Here is a 20,187-nt window from a genome sequence, read left to right on the forward strand (position 1 = left end):
CAGTAAAAAAAGAGAACTACAGGCCAATATCCCTGATGAATATGGATGCAGAAATTCTCAGTAAGATACTAGCAAATCGAATTCAACAGCATATAAAAAGAATTATTCACCATGATCAAGTGGGATTCATTCCTGGGATGCAGGGCTGGTTCAACATTCGGAAATCAATCAATGTGATACATCACATTAATAAAAGAAAAGATAAGAACCATATGATCCTGTCAATCGATGCTGAAAAGGCCTTTGACAAAATTCAGCACCCTTTTGTAATAAAAACCCTTGAGAAAGTCGGGATAGAAGGAACATACTTAAACATCATAAAAGCCATTTATGAAAAGCCCACAGCTAACATCATCCTCAATGGGGAAAAACTGAGAGATTTTTCCCTGAGATCAGGAACACGACAGGGATGCCCACTCTCACCGCTGTTGTTTAACATAGTGTTGGAAGTTCTAGCATCAGCAATCAGACAACAAAAGGAAATCTAAGGCATCAAAATTGGCAAAGATGAAGTCAAGCTTTCACTTTTTGCAGATGACATGATATTATACATGGAAAATCCGATAGACTCCACCAAAAGTCTGCTAGAACTAATACATGCATTCAGCAAAGTTGCAGGATACAAAATCAATGTACAGAAAGCAGTTGCATTCTTATACACTAATAATGAAGCAACAGAAAGACAAATAAAGAAACTGATCCCATTCACAACTGCACCAAGCAGCATAAAATACCTAGGAATAAATCGAACCAAAGATGTACAAGATCTGTATGCTGAAAACTGTAGAAAGCTTATGAAGGAAATTGAAGAAGATATAAAGAAATGGAAAAACATTCCGTGCTCATGGATTGGAAGAATAAATATTGTCAAAATGTCAATACTACCCAAAGCTATCTATACATTCAATGCAATCCCAATCAAAATTGCACCAACATTCTTCTCGAAACTAGAACAAGCCATCCTAAAATTCATATGGAACCACAAAAGGCCCCGAATAGCCAAAGTAATTTTGAAGAAGAAGACCAAAGCAGGAGGCATCACAATCCCAGACTTTAGCCTCTGCTACAAAGCTGTAATCATCAAGACAGCATGGTATTGGCACAAAAACAGACACATAGACCAATGGAGTACAATAGAAACCCCAGAACTAGACCCACAAACGTATGGCCAACTCATCTTTGACAAAGCAGGAAAGAATATCCAATGGAAAAAAGACAGTCTCTTTAACAAATGGTTCTGGGAGAACTGGACAGCAACATGCAGAAGATTGAAACTAGACCACTTTCTCACACCATTCACAAAAACAAACTCAAAATGGATAAAGGACCTGAATGTGAGACAGGAAACTATCAAAACCCTAGAGGAGAAAGCAGGAAAAGACCTCTCTGACCTCAGCCGTAGCAATCTCTTACTTGACACATCCCCAAAGGCAAGGGAATTAAAGGCAAAAATGAACTACTGGGACCTCATGAAGATTAAAAGCTTCTGCACAGCAAAGGAAACAACCAACAAAACTAAAAGGCAGCCAACAGAATGGGAAAAGATATTTGCAAATGATATATCGGACAAAGGGCTAGTATCCAAAATCTATAAAGAGCTCACCAAACTCCACACCCAAAAAACAAATAACCCAGTGAAGAAATGGGCAGAAAACACGAATAGACAATTCTCTAAAGAAGACATCCGGTTGGGGCGCCTGGGTGGCGCAGTCGGTTAAGCGTCCGACTTAAGCCAGGTCACTATCTCGCGGTCCGTGAGTTCGAGCCCCGCGTCGGGCTCTGGGCTGATGGCTCGGAGCCTGGAGCCTGTTTCCGATTCTGTGTCTCCCTCTCTCTCTGCCCCTCCCCTGTTCATGCTCTGTCTCTCTCTGTCCCAAAAATAAAAAAAAAACGTTGGAAAAAAATTAAAAAAAAAAAAAAAAAAGAAGACATCCGGACGGCCAACAGACACATGAAAGATGCTCAACGTCGCTCCTCATCAGGGAAATACAAATCAAAACCACCCTCAGATATAGTGGCCAAAATGAACAAATCAGGAGACTATAGATGCTGGCGAGGATGTGGAGAAACGGGAACACTCTTGCACTGTTGGTGGGAGTGCAAATTGGTGCAGCCCGTCTGGAAAACAGTGTGGAGGTTCCTCAAAAAATTAAAAATAGACGTACCCTATGACCCAGCAATAGCACTGCTAGGAATTTACCCAAGGGATACAGGAGTACTGATGCATAGGGGCACTTGTACCCCAATGTTTATAGAAGCACTCTCCACAGTAGCCAAATTATGGAAAGAGCGTAAATGTCCATCAACTGATGAATGGATAAAGAAATTGTGGTTTATATACACAATGGAGTACTATGTGGCAATGAGAAAGAATTTTTAAGTATACAGTTCAGTGGCATTAAGTACATTCACATTGTTATGCAACCATCATTACTATCCATCTCTACGACTTTTTCATCTTCCCAAACTGAAGCCCTATATTCATTAAGCAATTCCCTATTGCCCTTTCCTCTCAGCCCCTGGTAACCACAATTCTACTTTGTGACTCTATAAATTTGACTGTTGTCAAATTTAAGTGGAATCATACAAGATTTGTTCTTTTGTGTCAGGCTTATTTCACTTAGCATAGGATCTTCAAGGTTCATCCATGTAGCATGTTTCAGACTTTTCCTTTTAAAGGCTAAATAATATTTCATAGTATGTGTATCACATTTTATTTATCCATTTATCCATTGATGGATATTTGGGTTGTTTCTACTTTCCTATTTTCTTTTATAGTTGTATTTTATATTAGTTTTTTTCTACTTTTACAATTGATTATTTTTGTTAATTAAGATAAAATTGACATAACATTGTATTAGTTTTAGGTGTACAACATAATGATTTGATATATGTATATATTGCAAAATGATTGCCACAATAAGTTTGGTTATTGATTTTATTTAATTGATATTGATTTTATTTACATACTATAAAATCCACCCTTTTAAAGTGTATAATTTAGTGATTTCTAGTATATTTACAATGCTGTGTAACCATCACCACTATCTAATTCGAGAATATTTCCAACACCCCAAATAGAAGTCCTGTAACCATTAGGGGTTACTACCAATTCCTCCTTTCTCCCAATTCCTAACGACCACTAAATGTACTTTCTGTGTCTATGAATTTGCCTTTCATTTCATATAAATGGAATCATGTAATATGTGCCTTTTGTGTCTGGCTTCTTTCACTTAGCATAATGTTTTCAAGGTTCATCCATGTTGTAGCATATATCAATATTTTGTTCCTTTTTATGGCTGAATACTATTTCATCGTAATTATATATCATATTTTGTTTATTGGTTCATCAGTTGATGGATACTGGGGTTGTTTCAACCTTTCTGTTATTGTATATAGTGCTGCTATGAATATCCGTGTGCAAATTTTTTTTAAATACCTGTTTTCAATTCTTCTGGATATATACCTGGGAGTGGAATTGCTGGATCATATGGTAGTTCTATGTGTAACTTATTGAGGTACTGCCAAATTTTTCCACAGTGGCTGTACTATTTTATATTCCAATGAGCAATATATGAGGGTTACAATTTCTCCACATCTTTACCATTTTCCATTTTAAAAACTATAGCCATCCTAGTGAATGTGGATTATTATATGGATGAACCTTGAAAACATTATGCTAAGTTGAAGAAGCCAGACACAAGAGACCATTGTTGTATGATTCTATTTATATGAAATATCCAGAATAGGCAAATCCTTAGAGACAGAAAGTAGAATTGTGGTTGCTAGGGGATGTGGGGTGGGGAGAATGGGGAGTATTTGTTTAATGGGCACAGCATTTCTTTTTGGGGTGATGAAAATGTTCCAGAATTAGATAGTCATGGTTGCAAAACTTTGTGAAGATACTACAAAATCATTATATTGTGCATTTTAAAAGGGTGAGTTTTATGATATGTGAATTATATCTCAGCAAAAAAAAAAAAATCACAGAGTCTCATTTTAGGCCTGCAGGTAAGATTTGATGTTTAAATCTGTAGCATTTCTCTCTTATTTTTGGCAGCATGCATACCATGTAGAGTCACCATGAAAAGTTGTGTAGTTTGTTGACTGAAAAGGCACACAGCCAAGGGTCTGAATGGGGGCTGAAATTAGCCCATATCCTGCTCTCTAACTTGTGTCCCCAAGCTTGGTGCTGCCCCAGCCCAGGGAAGGAATCACCATTTTACCATTTTGTAATTCAGGGGCCCAGAGGAGACATCTTACTTTGATTTGTCTTCTTGGAGAGGGCATAATTTACTACACTGCATAAAGATTGAATATGTTCTAGTGGAGATCCTAGTATGATGGATACTGCTTTCCTGTCCTGGAATTTGAACCATCTCACAGCCTTTTACTCAGTCTAATAACCAGTTATAAAATACCCCTATAATTTTTCTAAAGGTCTGTTGACTGTAACTTACTCTCTGGTATAATTTCTATGTCAGGGTTTTTTAGCTGCAGGCAACAGAACTTGGTTCTGAGTAACTTAAGCAAAAATAGGGATTTTTGGAAGACTACTGGAGTTGATCAAAATCAAAGGAAGTGCTGAAAAACAAGGCCTCAAGGAGGTCAGGAACTAAGGAAGCTTGGAGCGTTTGGGTAGCAGAACCTCAGTGCTTGTAGTCTCCACTCAGGCTTTTAAATTCAGTCACAGAAAATTTGATTATTCCACTAAGACGGATAGTGTTTCTTATCAGAACACAGATCAGGAAAGAATGCTGGACAAACCAAATAAAAGCTACCAACGGAGGTAAGAAAAAGATGGATGCCAACATCCAAGTGGAGATGTTGAGTAAGCCTTTAGATGTATAAATGTAGGTCTCAGAGTAGAGGGCTAGACTGGGATAAACAATAAGAGGTTGTAAGGATGATCAAAATAATGGGCATGTTTGAAATTTCCCAGGAAGAGAGTAGGTGGCCATACATCTCTCCAGCATCATTACCTGAGGGCAGGAACTCTTACTGTAACTGGAGAATTGTTTCTATGTTTTGGAGGACATGATATCCCTACTAACTGGGAAAAGTGTCCAGGGCATGGGAATATAACACTGTGCTGGGAACATTCCATCTCCTAAGAATGAGGTTGTTATGTGGAGATTTTAATGGAATGTAACTTCTTTCTGTCAGTTATAAGAAATGCCAGCTTATTTTTCCTCTCATAATTATTTATATTGCATTTTGTCCTGTGCTAAATGTTTTATGTATGTTGTCTTATTTAATCCTCACAACAAATTAGTGAAATCATTATTATCACTGTAATTTACAGATGGGTTACTGTAGTCTCAGAGTTTAAGCAATTTCCTCAAGGTCATATTGCTAGACAGCAGTGGAAATGGAATTTAAGTAAGGTCTATGTGAGTTCAAAGACATTTCTACCCCATATCAAATGATAAAGCAATGCCAATATTAGCTATAGTTTAGGATTATTGAGCCTTTGCTGTGTACCATGTAGTGTACTGAATACTTTATATGCATTATTTCATTTAATCTTCATAATAACCTTATAAGGAAAGTACTGTTGTTATCCCTACTTAACAGTTGAGGAATCTGAGGCTTAGAGATGTTAATTCAATCGTTGTCACAGCATAAGTGGTAGAGTCAGGGCTTGAACCCTTCTGTTTGATTTTAAAGTCTGTGTGCTTCACCAATATACTCTCCCCTATCAAAAATAACTAAATGTTAGAATCATGGCACTCTTCTCTGGCTGTATATTAGAATCAATCACCTGGGGAACCTAAAAAAATCGATGCCAAACCTATCATCAAAGATTCTGATTTTTAAAAAAAAGATTCTGATTTAATTTATCAGGAATGTAGACCAGGCCTGGGATTTTTTTTTGCAAAAAGCTTTTATTCATTCATTCAATTTATTTAATAAACACTTAATGTCTTTTGTATGCCAAATACTTTCTAGGCATTTACTTCCTAAGCAAGATATATCAGTTAGCTGTCACCACAATGATGCATAACAATGACTATAAAATCTTGGTGGCATGAAAAACTAAGAACTGATTAAGTGCTTATTCTCACACTTCTGGAGGCCAGCTGGGATTCAGCTGATTAGTCAGGGCTTTTTCGGACAACTCTGATTTAGGTTAGAGTGACTACTTGCTTCAGGACTATGAGTAAACTCATGTGGCTCTGCTTCATGCATTTCTCCCCAAACCATTGGACTAGCTGGCACTTGTGTCTCTCATGGCTCATCTCACACCAGTGGTAGAATCACAAGAAGGGACGTGTCCAACTATGCAAGTATATTTCAAACTCCTAATTGAGTAACATCTGTGTACACTTCATTAGCCAAAGCAAGTGTCAAGGCTGAGCTCAAAGACAAGAGGTGGAAAAATAAGCCCCATTTCTGTTGTGTGGACTTGCAAAGTTCATGGCATAGGCTGAGAATTGGGACCAGTAAATAAACTTAAGTGGGAAAGAATGAAACTGAACACTGAGCATTATACATAAGAAAACTTTCAAATGTATTAGAAAGTGGTAAGTAATATTGCAAACAAAATTCTGGAGGGTGGTATGAAGGTGATTTTAATGTGCAGCTAGGGCTGAGAACCACTGATCTTACAGTGTTCAACCTGGAAAGAAACCTGTGCTAACAGTCCCTCAACCATTTTGAAAATAATAAGACAGACCCAGAAAGTAGAAGAATCTTACTCAAGGTCCATAGGTCGATAGTTACAGAAATGGAACTAGGGCTTCCATGTTTCCTAACGCTGTGGACTGTTTCTCTCGTACCACAGTATTCCGATCTATGGTCTTAGAATTCTTCCTTTATTAGTGGCACCAAAAATATGTTGTGGAAAGACACACTCATTCTTTTTTTATCTTGACCCTAGACATTAGAGCTTGTACTCTCTAAATCCTGTGCTCCCTTAGTAACCCAATTCAGGGCCCAATTTCACATTTCTTATATTTGTACTGTCCAAAAGTTTACAGACATTCTATCCTCTTTTAGTTTTTTTGCCTCTTCAAGTTGAAGACTGTTGGTTTTGATCTATCTTTGTGTGATCCCATAGTCCCACCCTAACAACCTACTTGGTTTATTGGGCCTTCTCTCTTCCCCAACTCTGTAATGCCTTAAGTAGTGTTCCTTGAGTTCCTTTTTACTCTGGGCTTCCACTAGGGCTTTCAGTCATCATTTCTGTTTTGGATTACAGTCTTCTTGATTTGCCAGGATGAACAGTCAAAAGAAAAGAAAAGATATGGAACCTGCTCGTACTTGGAGTTTATTGTCTGAACAGAAAGGTGAGTAACTGAATGAGGTTAGAAGAGGGTACAATCTAGGTAATCCTGTTCATTCTCTTTCTCCTACTTCTCCTCATGGACTTTGGGATTTTTTTTTTCCGAATCTTTAACGTTGTGTTGCCCGTGTATAGGTGTGTGTATATTGAGATATTACATGGATACATTATTTGCCTATTAATAATCTCTTTAATATGTCTCCATATTTTTTATGTTTTCCAAAATGAGGAAAAAGAAAGAAAAGAGAAGAGGCAACTGTGGTTTCTACTGTTTTCCATGATTCCAAAAGCATTTATAATCCTAAAAGACTCTTAAGTCTCTCCCTTTACTGTAACCACAGATTTTCACAGGAGACAGCACAAAAGAGCAAAGAGTGAAGATTGCTGGAGTCCTTCCCCTTGTGGCTGATTCCTGAGCTCCAAGGAATATTTAGTTATGGGGAATAGAAACTGATTATCTTCAACAGACTACTCACTTGCCTGCCCATTTCTGTCACATTCTAATATCTGCCTCTCCAGACTCTGCTTCCTCCCATCCATCTAGTCATACCTTCTCCCAAGTATAAGTCTCACTCTTGCTTTTAAAAGGTGTGCGAGTACTAAAAACCTATAGGAATGTGGAGGCTGTGTGTGTATGTGTATGTGCGTGTGCACACATTCACATGTGCCTTCATTTGTGTATTTCTACCTATAAACCTATATATGTAAGTGTTTGGAATGAATGTATGTGTATATGTATTCAAATTGTAGATCATTGTATGTATCTGTCACACTAACATCAGCAATGCCTTATTCTTTCTCATTAACAAGTTAAGTTCTTTTTTTTAAATTTTTTTTTAACGTTTATTTATTTTTGAGACAGAGAGAGACAGAGCATGAATGGGGGAGGGTCAGAGAGAGGGAGACACAGAATCTGAAACAGGCTCCAGGCTCTGGGCTGTCAGCACAGAGCCCGACGCGGGGCTCGAACTCATGGACCGCGAGATCATGACCTGAGCCGAAGTCCGCCGCTTAACCAACTGAGCCACCCAGTCGCCCCACAAGTTAAGTTCAACAGAAGCTCCAACAGAGGCAATAGGCTAATGTTCAACGGAAAGCAAAATACCTAAAACAGTCACTTCAGATAATGTATGAGCCTTTAAGTTAATGCCTAAATTTTCCTTACAGAGCATATAAATGTAAATGTTTATACCCTCAATATATATCTGAGAAGGTCTTACATTTTACTTTACATTGGACATTAGTTATAACTTTGTGGGTGAGTTAGAATAGATGTGAGATGATTTTCTTCCTTGTATTTCTGTCTGGGGAACAGCATGAATAGCTGTAGCAGTGTGGGTAAATTTTTGTATATTTCGTGTTTTGATGTGAAGGTGTATTTGTGCTTCTGTTAATCTCAACTCTTTCCTCCCACAGCTGCTTCAAATTCTCAGGCTTCATTGTCATGGAAGGAGCTCATAGGTAGATGTCTTCTCTCTTTCACTCTTTTTGTTTTGTGAAAAGTGCCTCCTATGAACCGGGCTTCTCATCCCTATTCCACTCCTATTCTTGCCCTATATTCATTGGGCAGCAGCCATTTTTTTTTTTTTTTTGGTAGTATCTATGAAGCTCCAAACTGTTATAACAAATAGGAATTTTATATCAGATAGAATAGGTAATGGAATACCAGGAGGACCTCTGATGGTGGTCAGGCACCAGATGTACAGAATTTTAGATGTACAGGCTAGAATAGACCTATCCAATTCTGGAGTGATCTAAATTGAGGCCATTACGATAGTGGGCCAAATCAAGCCAGGGGCCTGATTTATAAATAAAGTTTTAGTAGAACCAGCCATGCCCATTCATTTACATATTATCTATGGCTACCTTCAAGCTAAGATGACAGAATTGAGTAGCTGAAACAGAGACCCAAAAGCCTAAACTATTTACGGATTTTACAGAAGAAATTTGCTAACAGTTATCTAGATCAGCATTCCCCAAAGCAGTTCTACAGAGCACTATTGTCCAGGAGATAATAATTTTGCTTTTGGGAAAGGGTTATATAGTCATTTGAGACCAGAAAATGCTGGATTAAACCAAGTTAAACAGCTTTTTTTTTTCTTTTTTTACTATAGGTCATTTCAGATCCTTTCACATGCTACATGCATTGAGAAACTCTAAAAGGAGATAGAGGGTGTATTCCCTTTAACTTATTTGACCACTGGACTTCTTTTCCACAGCTCTCTTACTAATACCTTGCAAAATCGTGTTCAAAGGAACACTTATTGAGAAATGCTAACTTAGACATTCACTTGACAGAAGTTTGAACTTGATAACTGACTCCTTGGATTATTTTTTCTAGTTGCATAAAGTGAAAAACTATGTAATATAGTATTTAAGCATATGGACTATGACTTTAGACAAACCTTAATCTTAAGTAAGTCTCTATCACTTACTAGCTGTTGGACTTTGGACAAATTATCTAATGCGATAAGCAGGACTGACTACATAATTGATGGGCTATGCTACAAAATGAAAACACAGGACCCTTTGTTCAAAAAATATTAAATCCAAGATAGTGACAGCAGAGCATTATACCAATGGGCCCTTCTGAGCACAAGACCTGTGTGCAGATTGTATACCCATGAATTTATAACCCTGGTAACAAATTTCAGTTTCCTCAACTATAAAATGTGGATAATACCTACTTCATGGGATTATTGCAAGAATTCAATCAGAAATATATATAAAGAGCCTAGTAAAATATCTGGCACAGAATAGGCAGTAATAAATGACTTGTTTTTAATTCAAAAGTATTTATAGCCATATTCAATAACCTATTTATTGAGTGTCTACTATGTGCCAGGCACCACACTAGGTACTTAGGATATTATGGTGAAGAATACAAATAAGGTCCCTGTCTTCATGTAGATTATTGTTTAGTGGGAAAGACAGATAAATAAACAACTGTTAATTATGATAAGAGCTATAAAGTGAAAACAAGGTGCTGGGAAAGGAAATAATAGAGAGGATCTGCTTTAAATTGGGTGGTCAAGCAAGTCCTCTTCTAGGAAGTAATGTTTAAGTTGAGATCTGAAGGATAAAAAAAAAAAACTCTCCATGGAAAGAGCAGAAAGGGTGTTCCAGGCAGAGAGAAAAGCTACTGGAAAGGCCCTGAGGTGGGAAAGAACATGGCATTTGTGAGAAACTAAAAGTAAGCTAGTGTGTCTTCAGGGACTGAGAAGGAGAGTGATTTGTGGCACACCTTGTATGGTAAGGTTTTGGATTTTATACGAAGTGCAATGAAAAGCTTTTGAAAGGTTTCAGGTATGGTAGTCACATGATGTAATTGATATTTTTAGAAGATCATGTTGGCTGCTGTGTGGAGAGGAGCCATAGATAAGCTAGAGTAGATGAATAGTAGGAGTCTATTTCTTTCTTTCTCCAGGAAAGAGTTAGTAGTACCTTGTATTTGGTTGGTATTTGAGAATGTAGTGATAAATAAGTGGATTGAAAGCTTATGATAGGCCTTGTTAATTGATTGGATGTGGAGGATTCAAGGGGAAAAAAGAAATAAAGAATGGCTCCTAATATTTTTCTGGGCAACTGGGTGACATCATTTAATTGAGATGACATGCCTGCGGAGGGTTTTTTTTTGGGGGGGGGAGGGCACCCACACAGAAATCCAGAGCTCAGGTTTAGACATGTAAAATAAGATGTCCAAGTGGAGATGGTGATATTAGTTATAGCTGTTGTTTTGTATTGTTGTCTAGGATTCCGTGATTACTAACTCTTGGTGTCACCTCATTAGATTCCTGGGAAATATTTAGAAAACATCTGAAAGAAAAATACCTAAACATAGGAGTCCATAAATGTTATCATCATGGCAATCATATAGAGTCACGGCTGCTTCTTATAAAAGAACATGGTATATCAGAAAAGACACCGTGTGGGATTCCTCAACAAGATAATTTTATTGATATGGGACATGTATTTGATCCTGATGAAGAGGGCTGCAGCTCATCCCAAACTGTAGTGCTTCAGGGATGTGCTGGGATTGAGAAAACAGCTGTGGTGCACAAGTTCATGTTTGACTGGGCAGCAGGAATGGTTACTCCAGGAAGGTTTGACTATCTCATCTATGTAAACTGCAGAGAAATAAGCCATATTGCTAACCTTAGTGCTGCTGACTTGATCACTAACACTTTTCAAGATATAGATGGACCAATTCTGGACATTATTCTTGTGTATCCAGAGAAGCTTCTTTTCATACTTGATGGATTTCCTGAGCTCCAGCATCCTGTAGGTAACCTGGAAGAGGATCTTAGTGCTAACCCCCAGGAGCAGAAACCAGTAGAGACCCTCTTACGTAGTTTTGTGAGGAAAAAACTGTTCCCTGAATCCTCCCTGCTGATAACTGCCCAGCCTGCAACCATGAAGAAGCTCTACTCTCTGTTAAAACAACCTATCCAGGCCAAGATCATTTGGTTTACAAATGCTGAAAAGAGAGCATATTTCTTGAGTCAGTTTTCAGGTGCTAATGCAGCAATGAGAGTCTTTTATGAGCTGCGACAAAATCAAAGCCTTGACATTATGTCCTCTCTTTCCATCATCTCCTGGATGATCTGCAGTGTCCTGCAGTCACAGGAAGATGGTGACAGGAGTCTTATGAGGTCACTTCAGACCATGACTGATGTGTATCTGTTTTACTTTTCCAAGTGCCTCAAAACCATTACAGTTATCTCAGTGTGGAAGGGACAAAGTTGTCTGTGGGGCCTTTGCTCTTTGGCTGCAGAGGGACTACAGAACCAACAGGTCCTATTTGAAGTCCATGACCTCAGGAGACATGGGATAGGGGTATATGATATCAATTGCACTTTTCTAAATTACTTTTTGAAAAAATCTGAAGAAGTGTCAATATCTACACTTTTCTTCACTTCAGTTTCCAAGAGTTCTTGACTGCTGTGTTCTATGCCCTAAAGAATGACGGCAGCTGGATGTTTTTTGATCAAGTGGGGAAAACGTGGCAATAAATATTCCAACAATATGGGAAAGGGTTTTCATCATTAACGATACAGTTCTTGTTTGGCCTCTTACGTAAAGGAAAGGGAAAGGCTGTGGAAACTACTTTTGGAAGAAAAGTCTCCCCAGGACTTCGAGAGGAATTATTGAAATGGACTGAGAAAGAAATAACGGATAAATATTCTATGTTACAGATTGAGCCAATGGACTTATTTCATTGTTTGTATGAGATTCAGGAAGAAGAATATGCAGAAAAGATAATTGGTGATTTACAATCAATTATATTGCTTCAACCTACCTACACAAAAATGGACATTCTGGCTATGTCATTCTGTGTAAAAAGCAGTCACAGTCATCTGTCAGTGTCTCTGAAGTGTCAGCACCTAATTGGATTTGAGGAGGAAGAGCAAGTCTCTGCATTCATGACACCAGTCTTTACACTTAATCAGTGAGTATATTAATGTATTTTCTCCAATGTTTTGGCCTTCAGAAATCATGGGCTTTCTTGTTTATTTCAAGTATTCAGGCACATGATCATTTCTGGTATTGTCAATAAATAAAATGAATCATCTCCACTTTCCATATTTTATGTCAATCAACCCAGTAAGGATTTATTCAATATATATCACATATTGGACACTAGACTAGGTAGACACTAAGGGAAGGTTAACAATTCTGAGCACTTATTATGTATTAGGCACTGTGCTAGCCACTGTGTGTGTGTATGTGTGTGTATATATATATTAGTCTTCACTGTTACCTTGTGAATGTACTTTATAATTATAAAAGTGTTATGAGCATGTAAGTCATCAAGATTATCATTGAGGATTCTACTATTTTGATGTTGATGACTGCTATTCTGGAAAAGGTGGTAAACTTAACATTGAATTGGTTATCACTCTCCTCTACATATACTTCATCACTGAGGCCTCAGAGAGCCTCAGGTTAGTAAGGGGAAGAATTGTACTCCTGCGTATATTGCTGTGAATCCTGGGCTTTTTCTACCAGGCTTCCACCTTCACAAAGGGTTCAAAGAGGCTTAGGTAAACCTAAGCCTTATTTCATACAGATTCTATATATTGCAAAATACAGTTCTATTGACTTATTGACCTGTGTTATCTAGAAAATGCCACTGGTCATAAGTCCGTTCTCAATACTTGGGTTAAGATGGGCATTGCCACTCCTTTAGCTGTACGACCAGCTGAGAGGTAGGGGACCTTGAGAAGAAGAGAGTGGGCAGAAGGCTCTACTTAGGAAGTGTTAACCCGAGTCTTTTCTCTGATAGTTATATTTCCTCAGTGGGAGTAGCATAGAGGTAGAAATGAGTATGGGGTAGGTGTGTTTGAGGGAAGTGGGGAGGGGAAGGGAAGTGCAGCAAGGGTGTTTGGGACTAGAGTGGAAGGAGTAGGAGAGGTTACATGGACTTGGAATTACCAAGGACCTTGGCTACAATGTCTTGATAAATTCAAGACCACTTCAACTGTATATTATAAAGTAAAATGATGGATAAATGCATTGAGAACTTTTAAACACTGATGGAAACAAAAAGAGGCTTCTGGTTCATTCTAGATTTCCAGAAAATCAGCCTTAAATGGAGTCCCTACCCCAGCCCTATTGCCTTTATCAGGGGGCTTAAACTTTCACAAGCATGTTGACAGAGAGTTCACTATTGTACTGTTTTAGGTTTATTTTGTTGTTCAAGTGTAATTAACATACAGTGTTATATTAATTTCAGGTGTACTATATAGTGATTCAGTGATACTGTACATTTCTCAGTGCTTGTCAAGATAAGTGTGCTCTTCATCCCCTGTATTTATTTCACACATCTCCACCCACCTCCCCTCTGGCAACCACCAATTTGTTCTCTGTATTTAAGAGTCTGTTTATTTTTTGTCTCTCTTTTTTTTGTTCATTTGTTTTGTTTCTTTTTTTTCTTTTTTTTTTTAATTTTTTTTAACGTTTATTTATTTTTGAGGCAGAGAGACAGAGCATGAACAGGGGAGGGGCAGAGAGAGAGGGAGACACAGAATCTGAAACAGGCTCCAGGCTCGGAGCTGTCAGCACAGAGCCCCACGCGGGGCTCGAACTCACGGACCGTGAGATCATGACCTGAGCTGAAGTCGGACACTTAACTGACCGAGCCACCCAGGCGCCCCTGTTTTGTTTCTTAAATTCCACATATGAGTGAAATCATGTGATATTTGTCTTTCTTGGACTAATTTCTTTCACTTAGCATTATACCTTCTAGATCCATCTATGTTGTTGCAAAAGGCAAGATTTTATTCTTTTTTTATGATGGAGTAATATTCCATTGTGTATGTATGTATATATATACATACATATATATATGTATTGTTTGTGTATATATAAATACACATACACACACATACATACACACACACACCACATCTTTATCCATTCATCTATTGATCTACACTTGAGTTGCTTTCATAATATGTCCATTGTAAATAATGCTGCAATAACGATAGGGGTGCATATATATTACCAAATTAGTGTTTTTGTTTTCTTTGGGTATTCCTCAAAAAATTAAACATAGAATTATGTTTAACATATGAACATTTGAACTTTTCTAGTTCAAAACATATGAACTTTTCTAGTTTTTAATGATTAATTATTCTATTAGTACTGACAACCAAAATATAGTTATAGTGTAGATAGCTTGGGCAACTCACTTGACTTCTCTGAGCCATCTGCAAAACGATGATTATGATATCCATCATTGTGTTAGGGACCAGATAAGATAATTTTATATGTAAAGTGCTTACCTTGGTGCCTGGCACACAGTAACATGGCTTGGGCTTTGAAGTCAGACAGATCTGAGTGCTGACCTCCATTCTATTCCTACCTATGTGACCTGAGGCAAATATCTTAACTTTTTTGTGCCTTAATTTCCTTATCTGCAAAATGGGACTTTGGAAGAAGTAAATGAATACTAGTATGGTAATCAGAAGCCAAAGTAATCCTTTTACTTAAAATTTTGTTCTTAACTGTCTTGTTTTAAATTATTTTTGCTTTCTCATCTTTTTTAGGTCCTTCAAGCTATGCAATTTGCCAGTGTCTCGTCTACACTTGCTCTGCCAAGCACTACGTAATCCATGCTGTAAAATCAAAGACCTGAAGTAAGTTGAACTTTGCTTTAAACACTTAGGTATTTGTAAGGTAGAAACTGGATTGCTAGAAATTGTACCCCCAGCTGATGGGACCTGCAAACAAAATATAACTAGTGCTCAGCTTCTCCATAGCAGAACAGCAAATGATAAGATATGCTACAAACCTAGAAGGGGTAGAGAGTCAGGCACAGATCCCTGTCAGCCCCTCCAGCCTCTGTCCCTTTTGTATATGCTATTTTTGCTGTAGGGAGTGGATGGAAGTCTATAACATCTAAGAGATCTGTGTCTGTGCCCCTCCTGGACCTACCCTCTTCTCCTTCCAGATCCAGCTGTCCTCTTCCTTGGTTTTCTTTCAGTTGGGTCCTGTCCCACTCCATGCAGCTCAGTGATCTTTTTCTCTCCCTCCATGCCTCACCTCCATCCCCTGCTGTTATTCCCCAAAGTGCCATTGCTCAGAAACTCCCCACCCACCACGCTGACTTCCATTCCGTGCTCACTCTCAGGTATCTTGTCTCCTTTAGTCCACATCTCAAGCACACAGGCACGAGCTCCCTTGTTTCTAAACCCCTCACCACACAGATCAGTGTCTGTTTTCCTTCCTTCCCTCCTGTCCTAGAGGAAGAGGTGGCCTTTCCAAACCTCCCCAAGCAAGTAAATTCACTTTTTAATTTTTAATTTTTAAGCATTTAATTATTTCACTTTACACAACACAGAAGTATATAAAGATATAAAAGCCCTCCCCCCCTACTGTCCCATACCCCACCCCACCTTATACCCCAACATCCCCACTCCTGCTTACCATGCCCTGACCATACCTCCCTAGGTAACACCTTGTTTGCTAAATATCTTTCCAGACCTTTTTTCTATGCCTTTTCAAACATCAATGTGTAACATAAGGCACAAATAAACCTATAATATATATATATATATCCTGCACATGCAGTTACAGAGCTTGGGGGGTTTTGTTTCACACACACAAAAAAAACTGGCCGTCATATTTTATTTTTTATTGAATAGTACAATGAACATGCCTCCCAATGTGGTAAGCAGGGTCTCTCTCTTGTGTGTTGTATGTTTTCAAGCTTTCTTCAGTTGTCTCCTTCCCCGTGGTTCAAGTTTCTCCCATATTAAAAGGAACTCTCTCTCAACCATGTACCCCACTCCTTCCCTTTACTGCTAGGAGTTCTTGAAGAGCCCCCCTTCCTCAATTCCCATTTACTCCTCAGTCCTTGTGGTTTGGGTTCTACCCCTCCCTGGCCCAGATCTGTTCAAAGATCGAAATAATACCAAATCCAATGAATACTTTTCAGTTCCTACTTTAGGGCATCCCCTGCAGCCCTGGGCACGCTGAGAATGCCCTCCTTGCATCTCTCTTCCCACTGTCATGACTACTCCTAAGGACCTTGTCGCCTCTATGGTTCCCAGCCAGTGGCAGTTTCACCCTCCAGTGGATGTGTGGCAATACCTGGAGACATTTTTGCTTGTCACAACTTGGGGAGTGGGTGCTACTGACCTCTAATGTGTAGAGGCCAGGGATTCTGTCAAACATCCCGCAGTGTACTAGACAGCCCTCTGCAACAAATAATTATTCAACCTCAAGTGTGAGGAGTGCTGAGGCTGGAAAACTCTGTCCTAGAAGAATATAAACAAGCCCAAAGATATTCCTGAAAATGCAGGTTAGGGATGTTGCCCCCAATCCTGATGGTTGTCCACACCTGCCCCAATAGGAGACAGCCCAAAGTCCTATCCAGGAGCTATGGTGATGAACCAGGGCCATTATAGCTTCAGGCTCTATGTCTGTAGTCCCTGGGTGATGTCCAGGGCTCCTCCAGTTTTCTTACTCTGGTCCAGGTGTGACACCTCACGATCCTTCTACCTGTGGGCTAATCCATACATTTAGTCTCCCTCAACACCACTTAGAATCAGAATCATGAGAAAGGAAACACAAACCATCCTCTCCCCTTCTCTTTTCCCAGCTTACCCCCTCCCTCTAGACATTGATTTCCCATTGGGATATGTTTTATTTCATTTATGAATTCACTGAGACCTTTGTAACCAGATCCCCCCTCCCACTATTATTCTGGCAGTGGGTTTGGGGAGAGAATTGCTCAGGATAGCACCACACTTTGGTCCATAAACTAGACCAGCAAACCCTCTGGGCACTATCATTTGCTGACTCACCTCCTTAGAAGTGGTAGGGGTTCCCTGTTCAGATCTGTCTGTCCCCAGTTCTGCCACTGAGGACTGGGGAAGATTCTCATGTTTCGGGGCTATACAGCCATAGCAGTTGTCTGCATCTGGTGCTGGTGTCCTCTGTATGCAGTCCTGAGGGATTTCATCTTAGGGGTGGCAAATCTCTGCTGTGTTGTAAGCCCAGGGTTAACCCCAGGCCTTTTTTGATGGTTTCTCATGATATAACTTGATCAGAACATGAACAAGCTTCCTGTCCAGTTCATTCCGGGAGACTCTTGGGATATAGGAATCCTCACTACCTGTAGCTCTCTGATACTCCTCCCCAGCCAGTGTTGACATTTTTCTTGGATGATCTGTGGCTTGTGACTGCTCTTCTTGGTGCCAATTTCTGACTTGGAAATAATCTGGTTACCCAGATCAGGAACCCACTCAACTTAACTTAAAGAAAAGGGTATCTGTGTGGATTGGATTTTCATGCAGCATAACTGTAGAAAGACCACCACTGTCTCCATCTCTAGGGTTACAGGATTAACTCCTGTGCTTTCTCTATGCCTTATCTGCTCCCTGGGACCTCATTCTAGTATCCTCTAAGACACTTGGCTTCTATAAAGCACACAGTTCTTCTGACAGCCGGGGCCAGTCCTTGGCTGTGGCCTCAGCATTCATGACTCTGACCTTGGCCCCGACTCCAAATAACCCACTGCTTCCTTGCCCAACACCACTCTATGAAATCTGCCTCTCTGTTCGAGAACCTGTTTGGCTAAGGATGGGTCAGATGTCCACTCCTCCCATCATATACAGCCTAGGTGGGGAGATGGGTGGATTGTCATATACATGGCTGCTCATGTCCACTAGATACTAAGGCTTAGGAGGAAGAACAAAAGCTACGGTGCTTCTGGGGTATGGAACACTAATGCTCTGGAACACAAAGGGGGTCATCAAAACATGTCTCTCCCTGTCAATCTACACCTTCTCCACTTCCCACCCCACCTCCCTCCCATTCCCTTAGCCCCATTCTCCCACTTATCCCCTTCCCCACTCCACTGAGTCCCCTCCCTCACCTTTCCCCCATCCCTCAAAAATTGATTTTCCACTGGTATAGGTTTCTGTTCTATTTGACATTTCTTAATTTACTGAGGGCTTTGCAGCCAGATTCCCCTCCCACAGCGGAAGCAAATTTCCCTCCTTGAAAAATTCACAGCTTTACACCAAGGGCAGTCCCAATCCCCAGGTCTGCGAAATATGGGAGGTCTTCTATGATGATAGGGATCAGAGTCTCTCCTGTCTCTTTGGGATTCTTGAGGGTCTTTTCCCTGGGACCCCACATTAGACCTCACACTAACCTCAGAGGGCCTCCAGTGGGGAGATGTCTGAACTGGAGTTCCTACGGTGAATGGTGTTGCTGGTGGGACTGGTGTGGGTGCAGGTGGGAAGGGGGAAAAGGGACAGGCGTAAGAGTATGTGAATGAGGCAGGGAGCTGGACAGGAAGGGGTGATGGTGTGACTGTGGCCCTAGGCTTGATGGTCCCAGAGAAATAAAACATGGCTGTTTCCACTGACTTAATATCTCCCTTCCTCTGCCCACTGGTGGTGTAATTTTTCCGCTCCACAGCTCCAAGCAGGTGCATGAGGCCTCCACCTGGCTCCTTTGCAGCTTCTGCCCCTTCTGCATTCTTCTGTCCTCTTCTTCCTCTTCCTGCAGTGCCAGTAGAAGCAGTAGAAGTGGCAGCAACTCCCGCCTCCTCTACCTTACCTGCTCCTTCTGTCCTAGTGGCCAGGCCTGGCTCCTCTGAGACCTGGACCTGCTTCTGCAGAGACTGCAGCTGTTGGAGAAAAGTAGGCAGTGTTGAGACCCATTCTGGGGGTGGTGAGGGGATGGGGCAGGGAGATAGGGCAGGGATCAAGCAGAGATAATCTTTAAGACCTGGAGGAGCTTCCACTTCAGGAAATCCCGTTCTGTCTGCACCTCTTCCAGGTTGGCCTGGGCCATCTGTAGCTGGAAGGCTGCCTCTTTGTGTTCCATCTCCTGCTGTGTAGTGAACTCCTTTAGGTCTGAGGCCAAGGTCTGTGCAGCGGTCTTATGCAGTTTGGCGAAGTCATGCAGCCAGTGTACCCTGTGCTTGTGTAACTGGCCCTGCCTGCGGGCAAAGCGCACACCTAGGGCCAGGCTGCTCCAGGCACAGGCCTCTTTGGCCTCACTGGACACTGTGCTGTCTTCCAGGATGGCCCTGAGTTTGTCCTCCACCTCCTCCCAGGGCAAGGATGTATTCTCCAGGTAGAACTCTGGGCCTTTTGTGTGCCCAGCCATCTTCTCATTGATGAAGGTTACCACTTTGCTGTGCTGGAACCCACCACTGGGGTCGTCGGGTTTCAAGGCCATGATGACTGAGCAACTTAGGGGTTTGGCTGGCCCTGCAGAAACGAGCAAACCAGTTGTCCCGTAGACCCCCCTTGCCCCTCTCCCCTTGTCCCCCTTCCCCTCCCTCTTTATCCCCCTTCCTCTCCTCCCGTCTGGCCTTGCCCCCCTCCTCCCCCCCCGTCCTGCCCCCTTACCCCCCCCGCCCCTGTCCCACC

General features: G+C 40.6%; 2 protein-coding genes across 2 annotated transcripts in view; one reads left to right on the forward strand and one right to left on the reverse strand.

Annotated features, from left to right (window-relative positions):
* LOC125932230 (NACHT, LRR and PYD domains-containing protein 12-like) overlaps positions 1-20,187 on the forward strand; it is a 61,010-nt gene that overhangs the window by 36,499 nt on the left and 4,324 nt on the right. Inside the window, exons 3-6 of the mRNA XM_049644732.1 lie at positions 7,205-7,292; positions 8,705-8,749; positions 11,079-12,737; positions 15,340-15,429. Of these exons, the coding sequence (XP_049500689.1) occupies positions 7,223-7,292; positions 8,705-8,749; positions 11,079-12,226 (1,263 nt within the window). The 5' untranslated portion in view covers positions 7,205-7,222 and the 3' untranslated portion in view covers positions 12,227-12,737; positions 15,340-15,429. The remainder of the gene's footprint in view (positions 1-7,204; positions 7,293-8,704; positions 8,750-11,078; positions 12,738-15,339; positions 15,430-20,187) is intronic.
* The window catches only part of TEX13B (testis expressed 13B), a 1,953-nt gene continuing 476 nt past the window's right edge, over positions 18,711-20,187 (reverse strand). Inside the window, exons 2-3 of the mRNA XM_049644733.1 lie at positions 19,538-20,025; positions 18,711-19,436 (exon numbers count right to left, since the gene is read on the reverse strand). Coding sequence (XP_049500690.1) covers positions 18,744-19,436; positions 19,538-19,993 — 1,149 coding nt within the window. The 5' untranslated portion in view covers positions 19,994-20,025 and the 3' untranslated portion in view covers positions 18,711-18,743. The remainder of the gene's footprint in view (positions 19,437-19,537; positions 20,026-20,187) is intronic.

This window comes from Panthera uncia, chromosome X (genome assembly GCF_023721935.1).
Source record: "Panthera uncia isolate 11264 chromosome X, Puncia_PCG_1.0, whole genome shotgun sequence".
NCBI classification, from domain to species: Eukaryota; Metazoa; Chordata; class Mammalia; order Carnivora; family Felidae; genus Panthera; species Panthera uncia.